Source organism: Pan troglodytes, chromosome 10 (genome assembly GCF_028858775.2).
Source record: "Pan troglodytes isolate AG18354 chromosome 10, NHGRI_mPanTro3-v2.0_pri, whole genome shotgun sequence".
Classification (NCBI taxonomy): Eukaryota; Metazoa; Chordata; class Mammalia; order Primates; family Hominidae; genus Pan; species Pan troglodytes.
In genome coordinates, this window is record NC_072408.2 from 29,576,107 (window position 1) to 29,591,395 (window position 15,289).

A 15,289-nucleotide genomic window follows, 5' to 3' on the forward strand; every position below is an offset into this window, starting at 1 on the left:
TCTCTCAGCATGGGGTTTTGCTTGCTAAATTCTGGTATCAGCGAATCGGAAATGCATACCAGACCCTTTTAAAATGTTAGCATCTTTAGTAATCTCTTTTATTTTTCTTTAATTGGCCCTATATACAATTCATAAATAATTCAAGTGTTTTCAACTCATGGAATATTAAATTTTTTAACCTGCCAAGGCAATTTGAGTTTAATTTATACACTAAAATATATGGACTAAGCACAAATTTTTTGCCTTTATTGTGGAAAACCTGATGTCGTTTGTGTTGCAGGGATAGGAAACTGATAGGAAGTTTAAGTAATTCTAGCTTCCACTTCTGACTCCATCATCTACGTTTACTGAAAGTTGTTCACTGTCTTTCTTATCAAGCAGGTGTTTCCGTTATATTGCACATTAAAATCAGACTTGGATTTCCAAGAGGAAATAAATTTTGGCTCCTAAACATAATTAAATCATAGTAAAGAAGAAAAACAAACAAAAAATTGTTATTGTGTTTACAGTTCTCAAATTTTTGACTAGTGGAGTTTTACATAGTTTTACCCTTTCTCCACAAGAAAGTTCTGATTGTTTTTTCAAGATCTCTGATGCCTGAACAGTGTGTCTCTCAACACACTTCCCAAATTTCCAGATTTTGTTAGCAGTAAAGCATACACCATGGAGTTTTCAGGCCAGTGTGGAAATGAATATCTCAACTTGGGATAAGAGATTAGCTATGCCTTTCACTGATAAATAGCAGCATTAAAGAAGCTGACAAAAATGAGTTTTCAGTGAGGTTAGAAATTTTTCCCACTGAGGGTTTTCAGGAGACATAATTGGATTGAAGGAAACTGATGTTTTGGAAAGGAAAATGTGACCAGAGTCACTAGACTCGACACATTCAGTACCAGGAGGACCTTCCATTTGAGAGCTCCAGGGCAACCTGGAACCACTGTGGTCTGCTCTCTCGAACATCCTGAACAGAGCAAGAGGCTGCAATTAGAGAAAGAAGAAAGAAAAGTAACTTCTGTGGCCATATATCTCTTGAGACTGCAGTAGTGACGTCACCATGGAATGATACAAGAACCATAATATTTTAAATGTGTTGTTTTCTTATCCATAACAAGGGACTTAGACATACCCATAGGAAGAGGCGGTATGTCTGGTGGTTGAAGCGGTGACTTTAGGATCACGTGTCCAGAGCTTCACCTCTGACTCCACCACGTGGGGTCTTAAGCAAGTTACCCAACTTTTCTATACCTCAGTTGATTCATCTGTAAAATGGGGGTCATAATAATACTTGCCTCAAAGGAATATTGTGAACATTGTCTGAGCTAATCCATGAAAAAGCACCTAGCACAGTGCCTAGTATATAATAAGTAATCAGTGAAAGTAGGCTACAATTATTGGCTTTATTAAATGAGAGAATGTCTATAAGTGCTCTTTGCAAAATGACAGGACATGCCAAAAATGTAACATCTTATTATTAAACTTTGGAAATACTTGCCTATCAAGTACACCACTGTAAAACAGAAAACATTTGGAGTGTACATTCAAAATAGGCAGCAGCTCTCTTCTCTGGCCTACATTATTTGTTCAACACCTTTTGCATTCATCATCCATGGCATACAGTTTTGTGCATTATCTTATATCATTTTTGTCTCTTAATTATTTTATATGTATGAAGATTTAATCCCCAGTAGTAATTCAAAGTCAAGGTAAATGGTATGACCTTTAACCTGCCTGTAGCAATTGGCACAGTCTGGGAAAGCAATAGATGGTAAATAATATCTTCCTTATTGACTTATTAATTGTGCTGTACAGTCCTAACAAATGTCCAGTAATTTTCAAAGCTCTCCATGAAGAAGCGGGTCAAAAGGTGGGTGTAGAATCCCGAAGTGCATTCACCGTACCCTGGCTTCATTTGAAACACAGATGGTACTTTGTGAAAAGTACGCTAAAGTGTCGGTGGTTGTAAATTGGCCAGACATAGTAATAACTGCGTCTTGCTAAAATGTCTTCTTGTACACCCAAAGTAGAATGAGGATGGTGAGAGAGAATCCATTAGGGACATCTCCTGCAATAAATACTCTTTTGTCTCAAGGAAAATGCTGCTGCAGTGTTCACATGGACACTCTAGCTGATATTCCCGTTCATTCATGCATTTGTTTATTCATTCATTCATGTATTAGTCATTATATACCAGGCACTGTTCTAGTTGCTAGGATATATTTAGTGAGCAAGACAGGCAAAGTATATCCCTACTCTTATAGAATTCACATTCTAGTACAGACAGACAAACATTAAAAATATATTAAATAAATAAAGCTGTTTCAGACAGCAATAAGTACCATGAAGAATGTAAAACAGTAATGAGATAGCATGGGGAGGGCAGCTCCTTCAGCCAGGGAGATCAGCAACAACTTCTCTGAGGAGGTGGCACCTCGGGTGAGACCTGAATGATGAGAAGGAGGCAGTCATACAAACAACTGGGGAAAGAATAGCAAGTGCAAAGGCCTTGAGGCAGGAAGGAACCTGACTTGTTCTAAGAGTAGACATAAGATCAGTGTGGCTAAAATATACAAATGATGGGTAGAGTGATATATGGATGAAACTAGAGAGATAGGCAGGGGCTGCATTTGATTCTCTTTGTAATAGTTAGCTATTCAGGCCGGGCGCAGTGGCTCATGCCTGTAATCCCAGCACTTTGGGAGGCCGAGGCAGGCGGATCACCTGAGGTCGGGAGTTTGAGACCAGCCTGGCTAACATGGCAAAACCCCATCTCTACCAAAAATACAAAAATTAGCTGGGCGTGGTGGTGGGCACCTATAATCCCAGCTACTGGGAAGGGTGAGGTGAGAGAATCGCTTGAACCCGAGAGGCAGAGTTTGCAGTGAGCTGAGATTGCACCATTGCACTCCATCCTGAGTGACAAGAGTGAAACTCTGTCTCAAAAAAAAAAGAAAGTAACCTATTCAAACAGGAGTGGCATGATCTAACTTATGTATTTAGAAGGCCACCCTAGCTGTGTTGTGGAAGGTAGGCATGCAGGAGATGAGTTGGGAAGCCATGTCTGAAGGTGTTACAGTGGTCTAGATGAAGGAGGTGGCAGCTTGAAGTAGGAAAGTGGAGAGAGAGGGGGAATCCAAACCACAAACAGGGCAGTTGAGTAGAAGGAGCAGACCAGATGGTTTAGGGTAACAAAATTATAGTGGCTATGAAAGTTTCTGCTGCAGATTTCTGAGAAATTCTCTAAACTTAAATGTCCAATGAGTGAAATTTGTTGAGTGAAAGATAAATTTATTTCCTTTAAAAGATACTTTATTGTTGGCACGTAAATGGAAAAGTAGACAAATCAATATACTCTAAACTCATTTGTTTTTATTCTGTGTGCCAGCGCCATGCTAAGCACCGTATTTGCCTAATTCTCAATATCCCTGTGAGGTAGATGATTTCATGATCTCCATTTGATGTATGAGGAAATTCAGGTTTAGAGTGGCTGAGTAGCTGGCCAAGGTCATACAAAGAGGAAGGGCTGGAGGCAGAGCTGAAACCCAGGTCTGCTTCACCCCGCAGTGATCTGTCCGTGCTGGTGCTTTTTTTTTTCATGTCTTGTTTCATTCTAGAAAGGATGCGAATTGACCAATTCAGCTGGCATCACAGTTGATGTAACTTAAGTTCTTATCTAAATGACTCTCCTTTCAATGCATAGAGTATTTCACCTCTCTACATATTCACTTGTAAGACACCTAACACCAAAATCATGAAAGTAGAAGGAGATATAAATTCATATGTTAAGTCAGGCATGGTGGCTCATGCCTTAATCCCAGCAACTCAGGGCTGAGGTGGAAGGATCACTTGAGACCAGCTTGGGTAACATAGGCAGACCCTAATTTCTACACAAATAAAATAATAAAAAATTAGCTGGGCATGGTGGCGTGGGCCTGTAGTGCCAGCTACTCAGGAGGCTGAGGTGGGAGGATTGCCTGAACCCAGGAGTTCAAGATTATGGTGAGCTATGATCACACCACTGCACTCCAGCCTGGGTGACACAGCAAGACCCCATCTCTAGAAAAATAAAATAAGTTCATATGTTATTTTGAGTTCTTTAAGATTATTAAATGAAAAACTTCATATCAGACATAATAACAAACATTATATTGCTCATATTTCAGAACACTGGGTGGAATATCAAATCTTAATATTGAAACTAGAATGGAAACATGATAAAGATTTTCTAAAACATGAAAGGGATGGCAATTTGAAATTTTAATAAAGTTTGAAATAAACTTTATTAAAATTTTATGGCATCAAGGAAATATAAAAACGTGAAATATTTTAATAATTATTTCTAATGTAAATATGCTTTTTCAAAAAATCATAAAATACAGAGACTTTTATCTTCTCCTTATTAGTCGAGATACAGATAAGATTCCGATACTGATAGATGATTAGAGTGGTTTATTGTTGAGGAAAATCAAGCCCAAGTGATGGATTGTAGTGCGATTAAAATGTCAGAGCAGTAAATTCTGATGTGTGACTAGTAAACCACTTGAATCATGCACCAACGTGATTTATTGCTCCTTCTTTTCTTTTTCTCAAAACAAGTGCTACTAACTGGCCAAGATTTGCAAATCTTTAATTACTAATTGTGTGCCATAGATCTTTGAGGGGCTGACTTTTAAGTTAAAAAAAAAAATGTTCTTAATCTCAGCTGCAAAGCACCGAGGGAGATTAGAAATTGATTCAATAGTCATCTTAAAAGAAGAAAAAATGAGCTGAGGAAAGATATGCATTATTCTTGGGAAGATGAAAAGTTTACATCCTTTATGTTAATCATCTATTTTGCTGACCACTGAGAAAAGGGCAAAGCCAAGTAGATTTGTTTTTATTTGCAAGCAGCTTTCTTTTTTGTTATACTTTTAATTTGGGCAATTCAGTTATTTTTCCTCTTTTTTGGTTCTTTGTTTGTTCGTTTGTTTTTCTTATTTTTCATCATCACTTCATATGGGCAGTGAAAATTCAGAGGAGCGACAGGCAACTTACCTGGGATTCCTGGGCCAGCAACCACAGCAGCCTTCACACCAACCATCACTATAACACGTACCACCCTGACCATTGCAGAGTACCAGCCCTGACATTCCCGAAAGCACCTCCTCCAAACAGCCCTCGTAATGTTCCATGCTTTCTCCTCCTGGTCTTTTATTTCAATTATATTTTTCTCACACTTTCCTTTTCTCATCTTTGGCTTCATGGATGTTGTTTTTTCTGTTTCTTATAGTAGCAATTTATCATTTCTGACATCTCCTAGGTTTTTTCTTTTCCATCAGAAAGCATTTGTTGTTAGGAAAGGATGTAAATGTTCAGAATGCTTTATATGTGGCTCAGGAAGTAACAATTCAGAGTATTATACAGAGACAATGTTCTCAGGTCTTCTTTGTATATGTGGAATCACTTATGAAATTCATGTCAGAAAATATCTATGAAAATGAGATTATGTATCTGATGCATTGAGTTGTTCATGGACAAAGTTGTTCTTTTGTTTGTTTAAAGCCTTTCTCATAGAGTCTCTTTGTGTTCCTATGAGCTTATAAAGATCCTGCTGCCCCTCAGCATTTGTAGGCTCTTGTAAAGCATTGTCTCATGCTCCTGAGAGCTGGCCTCTGGCTGGCTGGGGTCCTTCCTAGCCATTGCTATGCATCATGTGTGTCTTTCTGGATTGTTACTGGTTGGCAAGTGTGGCGGGCTCACACCTCACCTGAGAGTGCTCTGTGCAACATCTTCACTCTCTTGCAGCAGCTTTGGTGTCTTCATCCTTCTCTCCTACCTCCATGAGTGCATACAGCCTGAGTTCCCTGAACATGGGGACTCTACCTCGAAGCCTCTACTCCACCAGCCCACTTGGAACCATGATGAGGAGGAGACTGAAAAAGAAAGACTTCAAAAGCTCATGTAAGTGAAATGACAGCCAATGGCATTTGGCCTGGAAAAAACCTGTGGGCAATGGAGCCTTGAAAATACTGAAATTGTGGGAAGAGTGTTTCACAGTTGCCTAAGTGATCAGGTAGATGCTGAGCAGCTAACAGCTCTGTGCCAAAGACCGTTGACACGATACCCAGTATCTGTTTGGCAATGACTGCACCCCAATTTAACTTCAGACTGAATTCATTCATACTACCTTCGCCTACAACTTTTTATTTGAGATTTGAGATTTTTCTTGCCCTTTTGATGTCATAACATACCCAAAGATATGATTTTTCCTTTAAGACTCCTTTTATTATATTCTGGGAGGCTTTGGACATGAAACCTTTGTTCTTAGTTTCTTACTCATTCTAAAGAAATTTTGTGAGAACGATGCTCCCCTTTTGATAAATATAAGATTCTCATGCATTCATTTAATGTTGTCATAAATTTTATACTAAATTATATTTTGTTACCCTCCTCCCCAAAACAATGATAAATATGAACATTCCCTTTTAAACTATATCTCATTCCCCAAGACTCCAATACTTTTTCCAGAAGCCTACCCCACTGGTAATCAGTGATCTAACATATACTTCTTATTGTCCACTCCAGCCTAAGGAAGATTGGAAGGATGCTCAGCTTTACAATAAGCATCCTAAAGTCTAGGAATTTCAACCATGATTCTTGTAAAAATGATCTGGACAGCCAAACACGATATAGACTAAGCAAGACTAGGAAGATATAGTTGGCTACTTGCTTTGGGATAGCTGGTTGTCTGAATATAGGGGTAAAAAGGGTGATTGAATGCCTTAAAAAGAAAGAAATATAAATCACTCCTACATTTATCGTTTCTGTTGGGGAAGATCATTCTCTCTTATCATGATCATATAACTTATGGAAGAAGAGAACACTGACCTTTCTAACTAGACCTAATCATAGTCTAGAGAGTCTGTTTCTTGTCCTGTATCCATTTTGATGGCCATGATTATGATTTAAACAGAGAAATTTAAAGAAGATGGGATCTCTTCCTGTGCTCACCATGGGAATAAAAATAAGGAACATCCTTAAGTTACTTAAATAAAACCAAAGCCAGATACTTCACAGCTGGTATGGACTTATTGGCTTTTCAGCTTGTTTGCAAGAGATTCATCTCCCCAGGAGGATCTCTCTCCAGTCTCACCAGGGCCACCCTAAGTGCCCGAGACCAGCCATCACCCACACTGGGAGCTAGTTTCTTCATGATACAGGAAACTGAAGCTTTCCCTACAGTGAACTCCATTGCATAAGACAGGGTCACCACTGTGGTTTGTACATGATTTAGACTTGCACATACTTTTACATATATGGAGATTTGTCATCGTTGGTATATGAAAATGATAGTAAAATTGAAATTAGGAAAGTGGAAGATTGAGTTTAGTCAAAATGAGAACAAAGTACTCCTGGAGTCCCATGTGTTTTTTAGCTGACACTAGAGTAAATTATTTACTCTTGGAAGAAACTAGTTGAATGCAATACAGTGAACTGGTTATAAGCCTAGACTCTGGAACCAGGCTACCTGGGTTCCATCCCAGCATCATTACCTTCTAGCTGTAGGACCCTGAGCAACTTCTGTAAACTCTCTATGCCTCAACAGAAAATAGGGAAAATCACTTCATTGGGTAATTGTGAAGACTGCATGAGGTATGCCTTGACTGAAAATAGGAAGAATTACTTCATTGGGTAATTGAGATTACATGAGATTGCATGTGTATATGTGTTTAGAACAACACCTGGTAAATAGTAAGCACAATTTAATTGTTAGCTATTTTGAATAGTTTGTGTTAACTGTCATCGGCCTAAATATGAATTGTCACATGAGAAAATCTCTTGACAGTGCTCTCAAAGTTCAATCTTTTTAACGAGGGGTACATTTTGGCATAATACATAGATCTTTAGTCTTCTATATAATGCCTTCAGGGTTTGTGGTGGGTATTTGTGTATGAATTTTTTTAACAGATAATGGCTTTGTGTGTAGTACTCCTCAATGACAAAAACAGGCTAACAGCACTCAGCAGGGAAGAGCAATTAAAATGAATTCATTAGTGTTCATACTTCTGCTTCAAAGGCTAGTATTTGTTTGTGTTAGGTAAGACTTGCTGTGTTGATTAGGGACATTAGTGAATACAAACAAATGATGTTTGGCTATCTCAGGTTGATATTTACATATCTTAAATTTTGTAGTAGGAAACAAAGCTGAGGCAGCGCTGTCACTGATATGCATAACCAACGCATAAATTCTCTCTTGAATCAGGACATTATTCTTCAACATGGTAGAAATACCTATTTCAATACATTTCTAGTTGTTTGTGTTTGCTGTAGACATTGGCCACTAGAGCACCACTCACAATATACATACCAGAATGTTTATAAATGTGTCTCAGGAGATCACACATTTTGTATTTTATTCAAACAATAAATTCCAAAATGCTATGAACTTTTATTCACACTTCAAAAAGACCTGAAAAAATGATAGCATTGCAAAGGTTTTTTTGTTTTTTTAAAATGAGGATTTTTTTCTTTTCTTTTATTGCATAGGTTTGGTATGGTCACATTAGATGTAAAGGTCTTCCCAAATAACTGATAATAAAAGTTTTATTGCCACTCTTAGTATACCATGGTTTATTTCCACTGCTTTATTTATGTCTTTATCCTGTGACACCATTTGCTGCCCCCTTTGTAATACATATGTTTCTATAGCAACCAGGCCATTTGTGTAGATGGTGAATCATGGCAAAAAGTCTCTTTGCTGTATTGGTGATGACTTGAGGCCAGAGTTTGCAAAACAGAAAATGCTCATATGTATTTCCAATGCCAAGGAAGGAGATGCCCAGAAAAAAAATGAAATCTTCTCACATGAAAATTAAAACATTCTGTATCACTGATCAAAGAGGAAATACAAGAAGTCTGTACATAGTGATGTGTTACAAGTATTAAAACAGGAAGGTGTCATGTTTGTTTCATAGAGAAAATAATTAATACAGCACACATTAGGCTTTGACGAGTGTCACAAAGCCCTGGAGGCATTGCCAAGCCATGTCATAGAGGGAGCCCTCTCATCTCCTCTGCTGGAATCTTACTGCCCTTTCCCTGGCTGCCTGTGCTGCCTCTTTTTCTGCCAAAGAGGCCAAGTCTCCTTCCAGAATCTCATCATCTCCCTGTAACAACAGCATGGCTGAGCAACAGATCTAGCTAGTTTGCCCTGCTTTCTGTTCCCCGCCACTGTACCCTGGGCCAGTGTAGAGACTCTGTCTCTTCCCAGTCTGCCTGAATTGCAGCAAAGAGTAGAAGTTAGAACACATTTCCAGAATGGTCTTTGCTGCTTTTGTCATCAGTAGTAACTACTACTAGAGAGAGTGCCATTGAAAAGAGCTGAAGGAAAGAAAATGAAAAAACCTAACAACTTTTCTGGTCTCTTCTATTGACCTGGGAACAAAGAATGGAAGATAAAGGCAGCTACTGGTAAGCTTTTATAAGTGACCATTCAGGGAGCCCTGAAGAAGACACCCTAAGAACTGTCCTCACACCCTCATTTGGACAAAGGAGCTGTTGGCCACCTCTACTGCGTTCCTGAACCAGATCACATGATACACATGTGTTAGGTCTATGGCAGGTTGACTATAGTGTGGGACACTTTAGTGAGACAGAAGTCTTAGATTACAGGATCAATAATAAAAACACATTATTCCTTGGGAGGCTGAGGCGGGTGGATCACTTGAGCCCAGGAGTTTGAGACCAGTTTGGGCAACATGGTGAAACCCTGTCTCTACAAAAAAGAGAAAAGAAAAAATCAACCAGGTGTGGTGGCACACACCTATAGTCCCAGCTACCTGGGGGGCTGAGGTGGAAGGATCGCTTGAGCCCAGAAGATGGAGGTTGCAATGAGCCAAGATTCTGCCACTACGCTCCAGCCTGGGCAACAGAGTGAGAGCCTATCTGAAAAAAAACAAAAACAAACAAACAAAAAAAACAAATTATAATAATAAATCTTTGGGGTCCTTAGTTCTCTATATTTTTAAATGCTTCTCATAGCTGATAGGAAATCTTGCAGCCTTCTAAATTAAATAAGCATTTGGTAAATTTTTAAACTTTTGGAGGTGTTTTTGGCTCCCCCTGCCCTTTCTTACACTAGGAAGAACAAGAATTGACAAAAATACAGTCATTCCCTACAAATCTGAAGAGTTGTGAACAGAACCCTCCATGTGAGAATGGGAACAGGACAGAGCAGGAACGAATCCTGAACACAACCTCGGCATACACCAGTTAGGATGTCAGCAATTTAGTCATTTCCATCTTCACCTTGAGGAGTAGGCAAGCCTCAGCCAAAGCAGGTAGCTTGCAGCAATGATGACTGAATACCTTGCGGAAGCATCTGCTACTGGAGAGACAATTCACCATCCACATTTTCAAATGACGGGAATATTCACCTTCATTTACTTTGCTGGTTGACCACATTAATGAAGCAAGATAATCAAGCTCATTTTTTTCTCCTCCAAGTTAATATTGATTGTTTTTTTTCTTTTGATTCCTTATCTTTAAATCACAATATATCTTTTTCATATCTGGTAATAGTTTTCAAAACTTTTATATGTGTAACTAATCAATACATATAATTTCAAATGAAATTTTGCTCTTTGTCAAATAAAAGATTCCAATATGTCAGAGGACTTTCAGAGTTAATTATAAAATCATAAATTATTTACTACAATGCTATATGTATAATATAAATTATAACTAATTATAAAACCAATACATAATACATAAATTTATTTTAAATCCTAAATTCAATTTTCTAATAATTTTTATCATCTCAACTTGCCTCCAAATAGAGCTTATAAATTTAATAATATTCACATTAAATTAGTACTTATTTTCAAAACCTTCTAGAGAATAAAATTATTCAACTATCTTCTCTGTTTAAAAAAACATAGCAAGTCTTTCCTTTGAGAAGGCTTCACTATATCTAGTATAATCTCACCTGTTACTATTAAACTGACTTCTTTTTTCTTGGCTCTTTCTTTTTTTTTTTTTTTTTTTTTTTGAGATGGAGTCTCACTCTGTCACCCAGGCTGGAGTGCAGTGGCGAGATCTCCGCTCACTGCAAGCTCCGCCTCCCAGGTTCACGCCATTCTGCTGCCTCAGCCTCCCGAGTAGCTGGGACTACAGGCGCCTGCCACCACGCCCGGCTAATTTTGTTTTTGTATTTTTAGTAGAGATGGGGTTTCACCATGTTAGTCAGGATGGTCTCAATTTCCTGACCTCGTGATCCGCCCGACTCGGCCTCCCAAAGTGCTGGGATTACAGGCGTGAGCCACCGCGCCCGGCTCTTGGCTCTTTCTTAGTGAAGATGGTAAACAGCTGCCTTAAAGTTTCTGAAACAGCTTTTAACTCCAATTAAGTAGTCCGATAATCTGTATCAAATTGTGATCTCAAATGGAAAAAAAAATTAATATGAACCTATAAAAGAGTCAAAGAAAGTAAAGGATTACTGATTAAGTCCAAAAAGCTTCACCTAGAAGATAAGTGGAAGTTACCTGCCAAATAGGTGATGCTGTAACATGATACTCTCATCTTCTGTGAGTAATAACTGGAATGCAATATACTCTCCAGATCCTTATTGACAGGAAATGGTGTCTCCCAGTGGTTTGGTGCCACTGATAGCAAAAATTATTATCTGGAGAGTAATCACGGTACACTCTACATCAGCGAAACCACACTAGAACATGTGATCTAAATTAATACATGACAGTCTATGTGTCAGACCTGGCAATTGCAAGCTTCCACCTGTAAGAAGTGTAGGGTTGGAGGCTATCTTCACCCCCCACTGCAGGCTATGTTAACCTTAATCCAGCTGAGACGGAATGAGAATGGTGCTTCTTAAGGAAAAGTCGATTTTTTTTCTTACTCCTCCTAGACAAATGATCTACTTCACCCTCCCTTGCCCCATCAGCTGCAATTACCTGGGCCCTGAAGAATGACTTGTAGTTCCTTATGGTAACTCAGCAGCATCTATGAGAAGTGTTGTTTCCTAAAAGGAATATGTAGATGACATCCCAAAATTTGATTCATTCCTCATTTATTCAGCATTTATTGAATCTTCCAGGCACTAAGATTTCAGAGATTGAAAGAGCTGGTTCCAACCTTTCAAAAACTCAGGGTCAGGTGGAGAGAAACAGGCATATAGAGACCTGATAAATGCTGAAACGGGACCATGTATTAGAAATGTGGAAATGCAGAAAAGCAAGTACCTAATTCTGCCTGGATAAAACAGAGAAAAGGACCCAGAGCAAGAGCTGAGTGGCAGAGGGCACAGTATATATGAAGACACAAAGGTGTGTCAAGAGGGTTGGGGCACATGGCACATGAAGGGATCACAGAGAAACAGGAGAGTGGATGGGCAGGAGAAAGGAACTGATGAAGGGTCCTATGTGCTCTGCTAGAATTGAAAAGTTTGTTCTATAGGAAACAGGAAGCTATTGAAAATTCAAAACAGGGCAGGGGTTACCCTTGCATGTTAGAAAGGCTACCCTAGCAGCAATTGGAGGCTGTTAGCATAAAACAAGAGGCAGGGTCACTAGTTAGAAGTCTATCCAGTATTGTACACTGGTGATGATGAGGCCTCGCTCTGTAGTAGTGGCAATAAGAAAGGGAAGAAAATTCACTCAGTTTTGAAAACATTGAGTTTGAGGAGCCAATGAGACAGTTTGTGGATGGGATATCCATTGAGTAGGGAAATCCATCACTGGAGTTTGACAGAAACTAAAGAGAAGGAGTTGAGAAGATACATGCAGAGTAAATAAGTTGGGGCCTCATCATATCAGGAAAGTTTGACAGGAGGTTCATCTGGAAATAATATGTGGGGAATACTTTGCATGTGAGGACCCAGAAATAAGTACATTAGAATAATTCAAATAAAAAATAATGAAAGCCCAAATTGAGGTACTGAAATTAATAAGGGAAAAGAGGATTTTTGTAAGATATATTTCACTGGTCATCCATAAAGGATTTAGCAATGGATAGAATTTGAGACAATGGGGAGTTGTGAGTTAAGGCTACTTTGAGATTTTAAGCCCAGAGGGCAATAAAAATGATGGTCCTGTTCACAGAAATAGTAGTGGCAATGAGAGAGGGAAGAGGATTCGCTCAATTTTGAAAACATTGAGTTTGAGGAGCCAATGAGAGAGTGTGTGGATGGCATACCCATCAAGGAGGGAGATCCATTACTGGAGCTTGACAAAAACAAGAGAAAGAGTTGAGAAGATACATGCAGAAGACATGTAGGCATGAATGAGGGAAAGAATGAGAGTAGAAAAGACTTGGAGGATGGAACTGTGTGCTGAAATGCAGAGGGAGGCAAAGCAACTGGCTGGGGCTGAAAAAGTAAGACACTCGAAACAAACCTTCATCAAAACCAAGCAAACAATTTTAGAAAGCAAGAGATGGTCCTAAAGCCAGTCACCAGCTAGAGCAGATGAGGCCACTGATTTTAGAAGTCAGGAAGTCATTGGTGAGAGCAGTTTCAGTAAATGGTGAAGGCAGAAGGCAAGTTTTTAGCCGCTTCAGAATCAGCACACATCTATAGACAGAAGTCAGAAAGCTGGGGGAGTGAGCAGAAAAGTTTGGAAAAGCAGCAAGAGGCAAATTTTTTCATGGCACAAAATCATGGGGGGTGGAAAGGGATAGTATTAAAAACACTAAAAGGGGGAATTAGCCTTGAAATGGAAGGAAGGATACAACCTCCTGTAGTGGGGGAAAAAAGGAAGAGGGAACAAATAATGATAAAGAGAAATTGAGGCTAAACAGAATGTTGTTTAAGGAACTCTCGTCAAAGGGTTGCATCTTTTCAGTCTTATAGGAAATGAGGAGTAACATTTGACCATGATTAGGGTAGAAACATTTGAGACAAATCCTTTGTAGAATGAAATAAGGTGTCAAAATATCACACAACAAATAATTTAAGGACCTAATAGGATTGTGAATTCGTAGTGACTTTTCCTAGCACCCTTCAGCAACTTAGTAACAACAGTGGAGTTGACCGGGCATTACCATAGAGGATAAAGTATTAGGGTATAGAAAAATCCCATGAGGTTTAAGAATCTTTGAGCCTAGGAGATGCATTATTAAAATGCTCACCAGGGGTCGAGGCAGAGTGTGGGGAAAATGATGCCAGCAAAGCCAGTGGGCGAAGACAATGGCTTTCCACCTGCACTTACCAGATCCCCACATGAGGCCAGGGAAAACCTCAGGGGTCTCCCATTCCCACATCAACTACAGTAGCTGTTTTTATCTGGAATACAAAGGCATCCCTTATATGTTTTCATTTTAAGGGAGAAAAATCTGTTGCTAAAATATTGTTGGAAAATCAATAGACTCAGGAGACAAGTGAGAGGGAATGGGACTGAAAGTCATAAAGAGGAGACAGATTGCAGGAAGTGGGAGAGATGGCTAATAAAGGGTATGTGATCAACAAGGGGGATTCAGATATTGAGATCTTGAAGATCTATTCATTTTGAAGGAAGATGGAGACCACCATAGGGCTCTGCTAGCAGAGAGTGGAAGTAGGGTGGTATTGCTAGGAACTGACATGAAGAGAGTTGAAGAAGCAAAAAGCCAGCCTGCTAGAAGTTTATCATCATAATGTCAAAGAGGCAGAGGACAAGGAAAAGCTATAGGTTAGAGGAGGCAGACTAAGAGGCAAGTCCTGAAGTCATGAAGAAAAGGGGGAGAATTTTGAAAAAGTAGATTATGGGCTTGAAAATGAGACAGAGCAGAAATAAGTACAGAATATGGAATTTTAAATAGGAGTAGTTGAATCAATGTACCGTATGTGGAGAGCAAGGAGTATTATGAACCTGTCTTCCTGCCACCTGTAGAGGGAGTAAAAGAAAATGGCTTTTGAAGAGGGTTATGAGGTATATGGTGTTATCAGGTTTTAGTTAAAGGGGGCCAGACTCTTTCTGGAGGAAGACTCAGTGCAGCATAGGACCTGCAGGCAGAGGCTGTGCTCACAGAGAGCACGGGTGGCCACACTCCAATGGGCAGGGCTGAGAGAAAGACATGGAGGAGTGGAGCAGCCCTTTCATGAGTTCAGAATGGAAATAAGATGGAGATGTCTGCTGGAAGGTGTAGATGAATATCAGAGAGATAAATGAAAGAGGAGAAATAATAGGAAATAAATGAAATACAACAACTTAGACTAGAAACCCAGTGGGAAAGAGCAAGGACTGAAGAGACCAAACTCTGGGGTGGTGGTGGGGGGCAGGGTGGGGGGCGGCAGGAGGAATGTACAGAGTTTAAACAATGT

At 39.3% G+C, this 15,289-nt stretch overlaps 1 protein-coding gene across 18 annotated transcripts in view; it reads left to right on the top strand.

Moving 5' to 3' along the window:
- GRIP1 (glutamate receptor interacting protein 1) overlaps positions 1–15,289 on the top strand; it is a 716,800-nt gene that overhangs the window by 603,107 nt on the left and 98,404 nt on the right. For 7 of the 18 annotated variants that reach the window (XM_016923073.4, XM_016923074.4, XM_009424970.5 and 4 more), the window contains 2 exons: positions 5,001–5,156; positions 5,782–5,937. In XM_016923073.4, coding sequence (XP_016778562.1) covers positions 5,001–5,156; positions 5,782–5,937 — 312 coding nt within the window. The remainder of the gene's footprint in view (positions 1–5,000; positions 5,157–5,781; positions 5,938–15,289) is intronic. The other 11 variants (XM_054664158.2, XM_054664154.2, XM_054664156.2 and 8 more) reach the window with 2 other exon arrangements.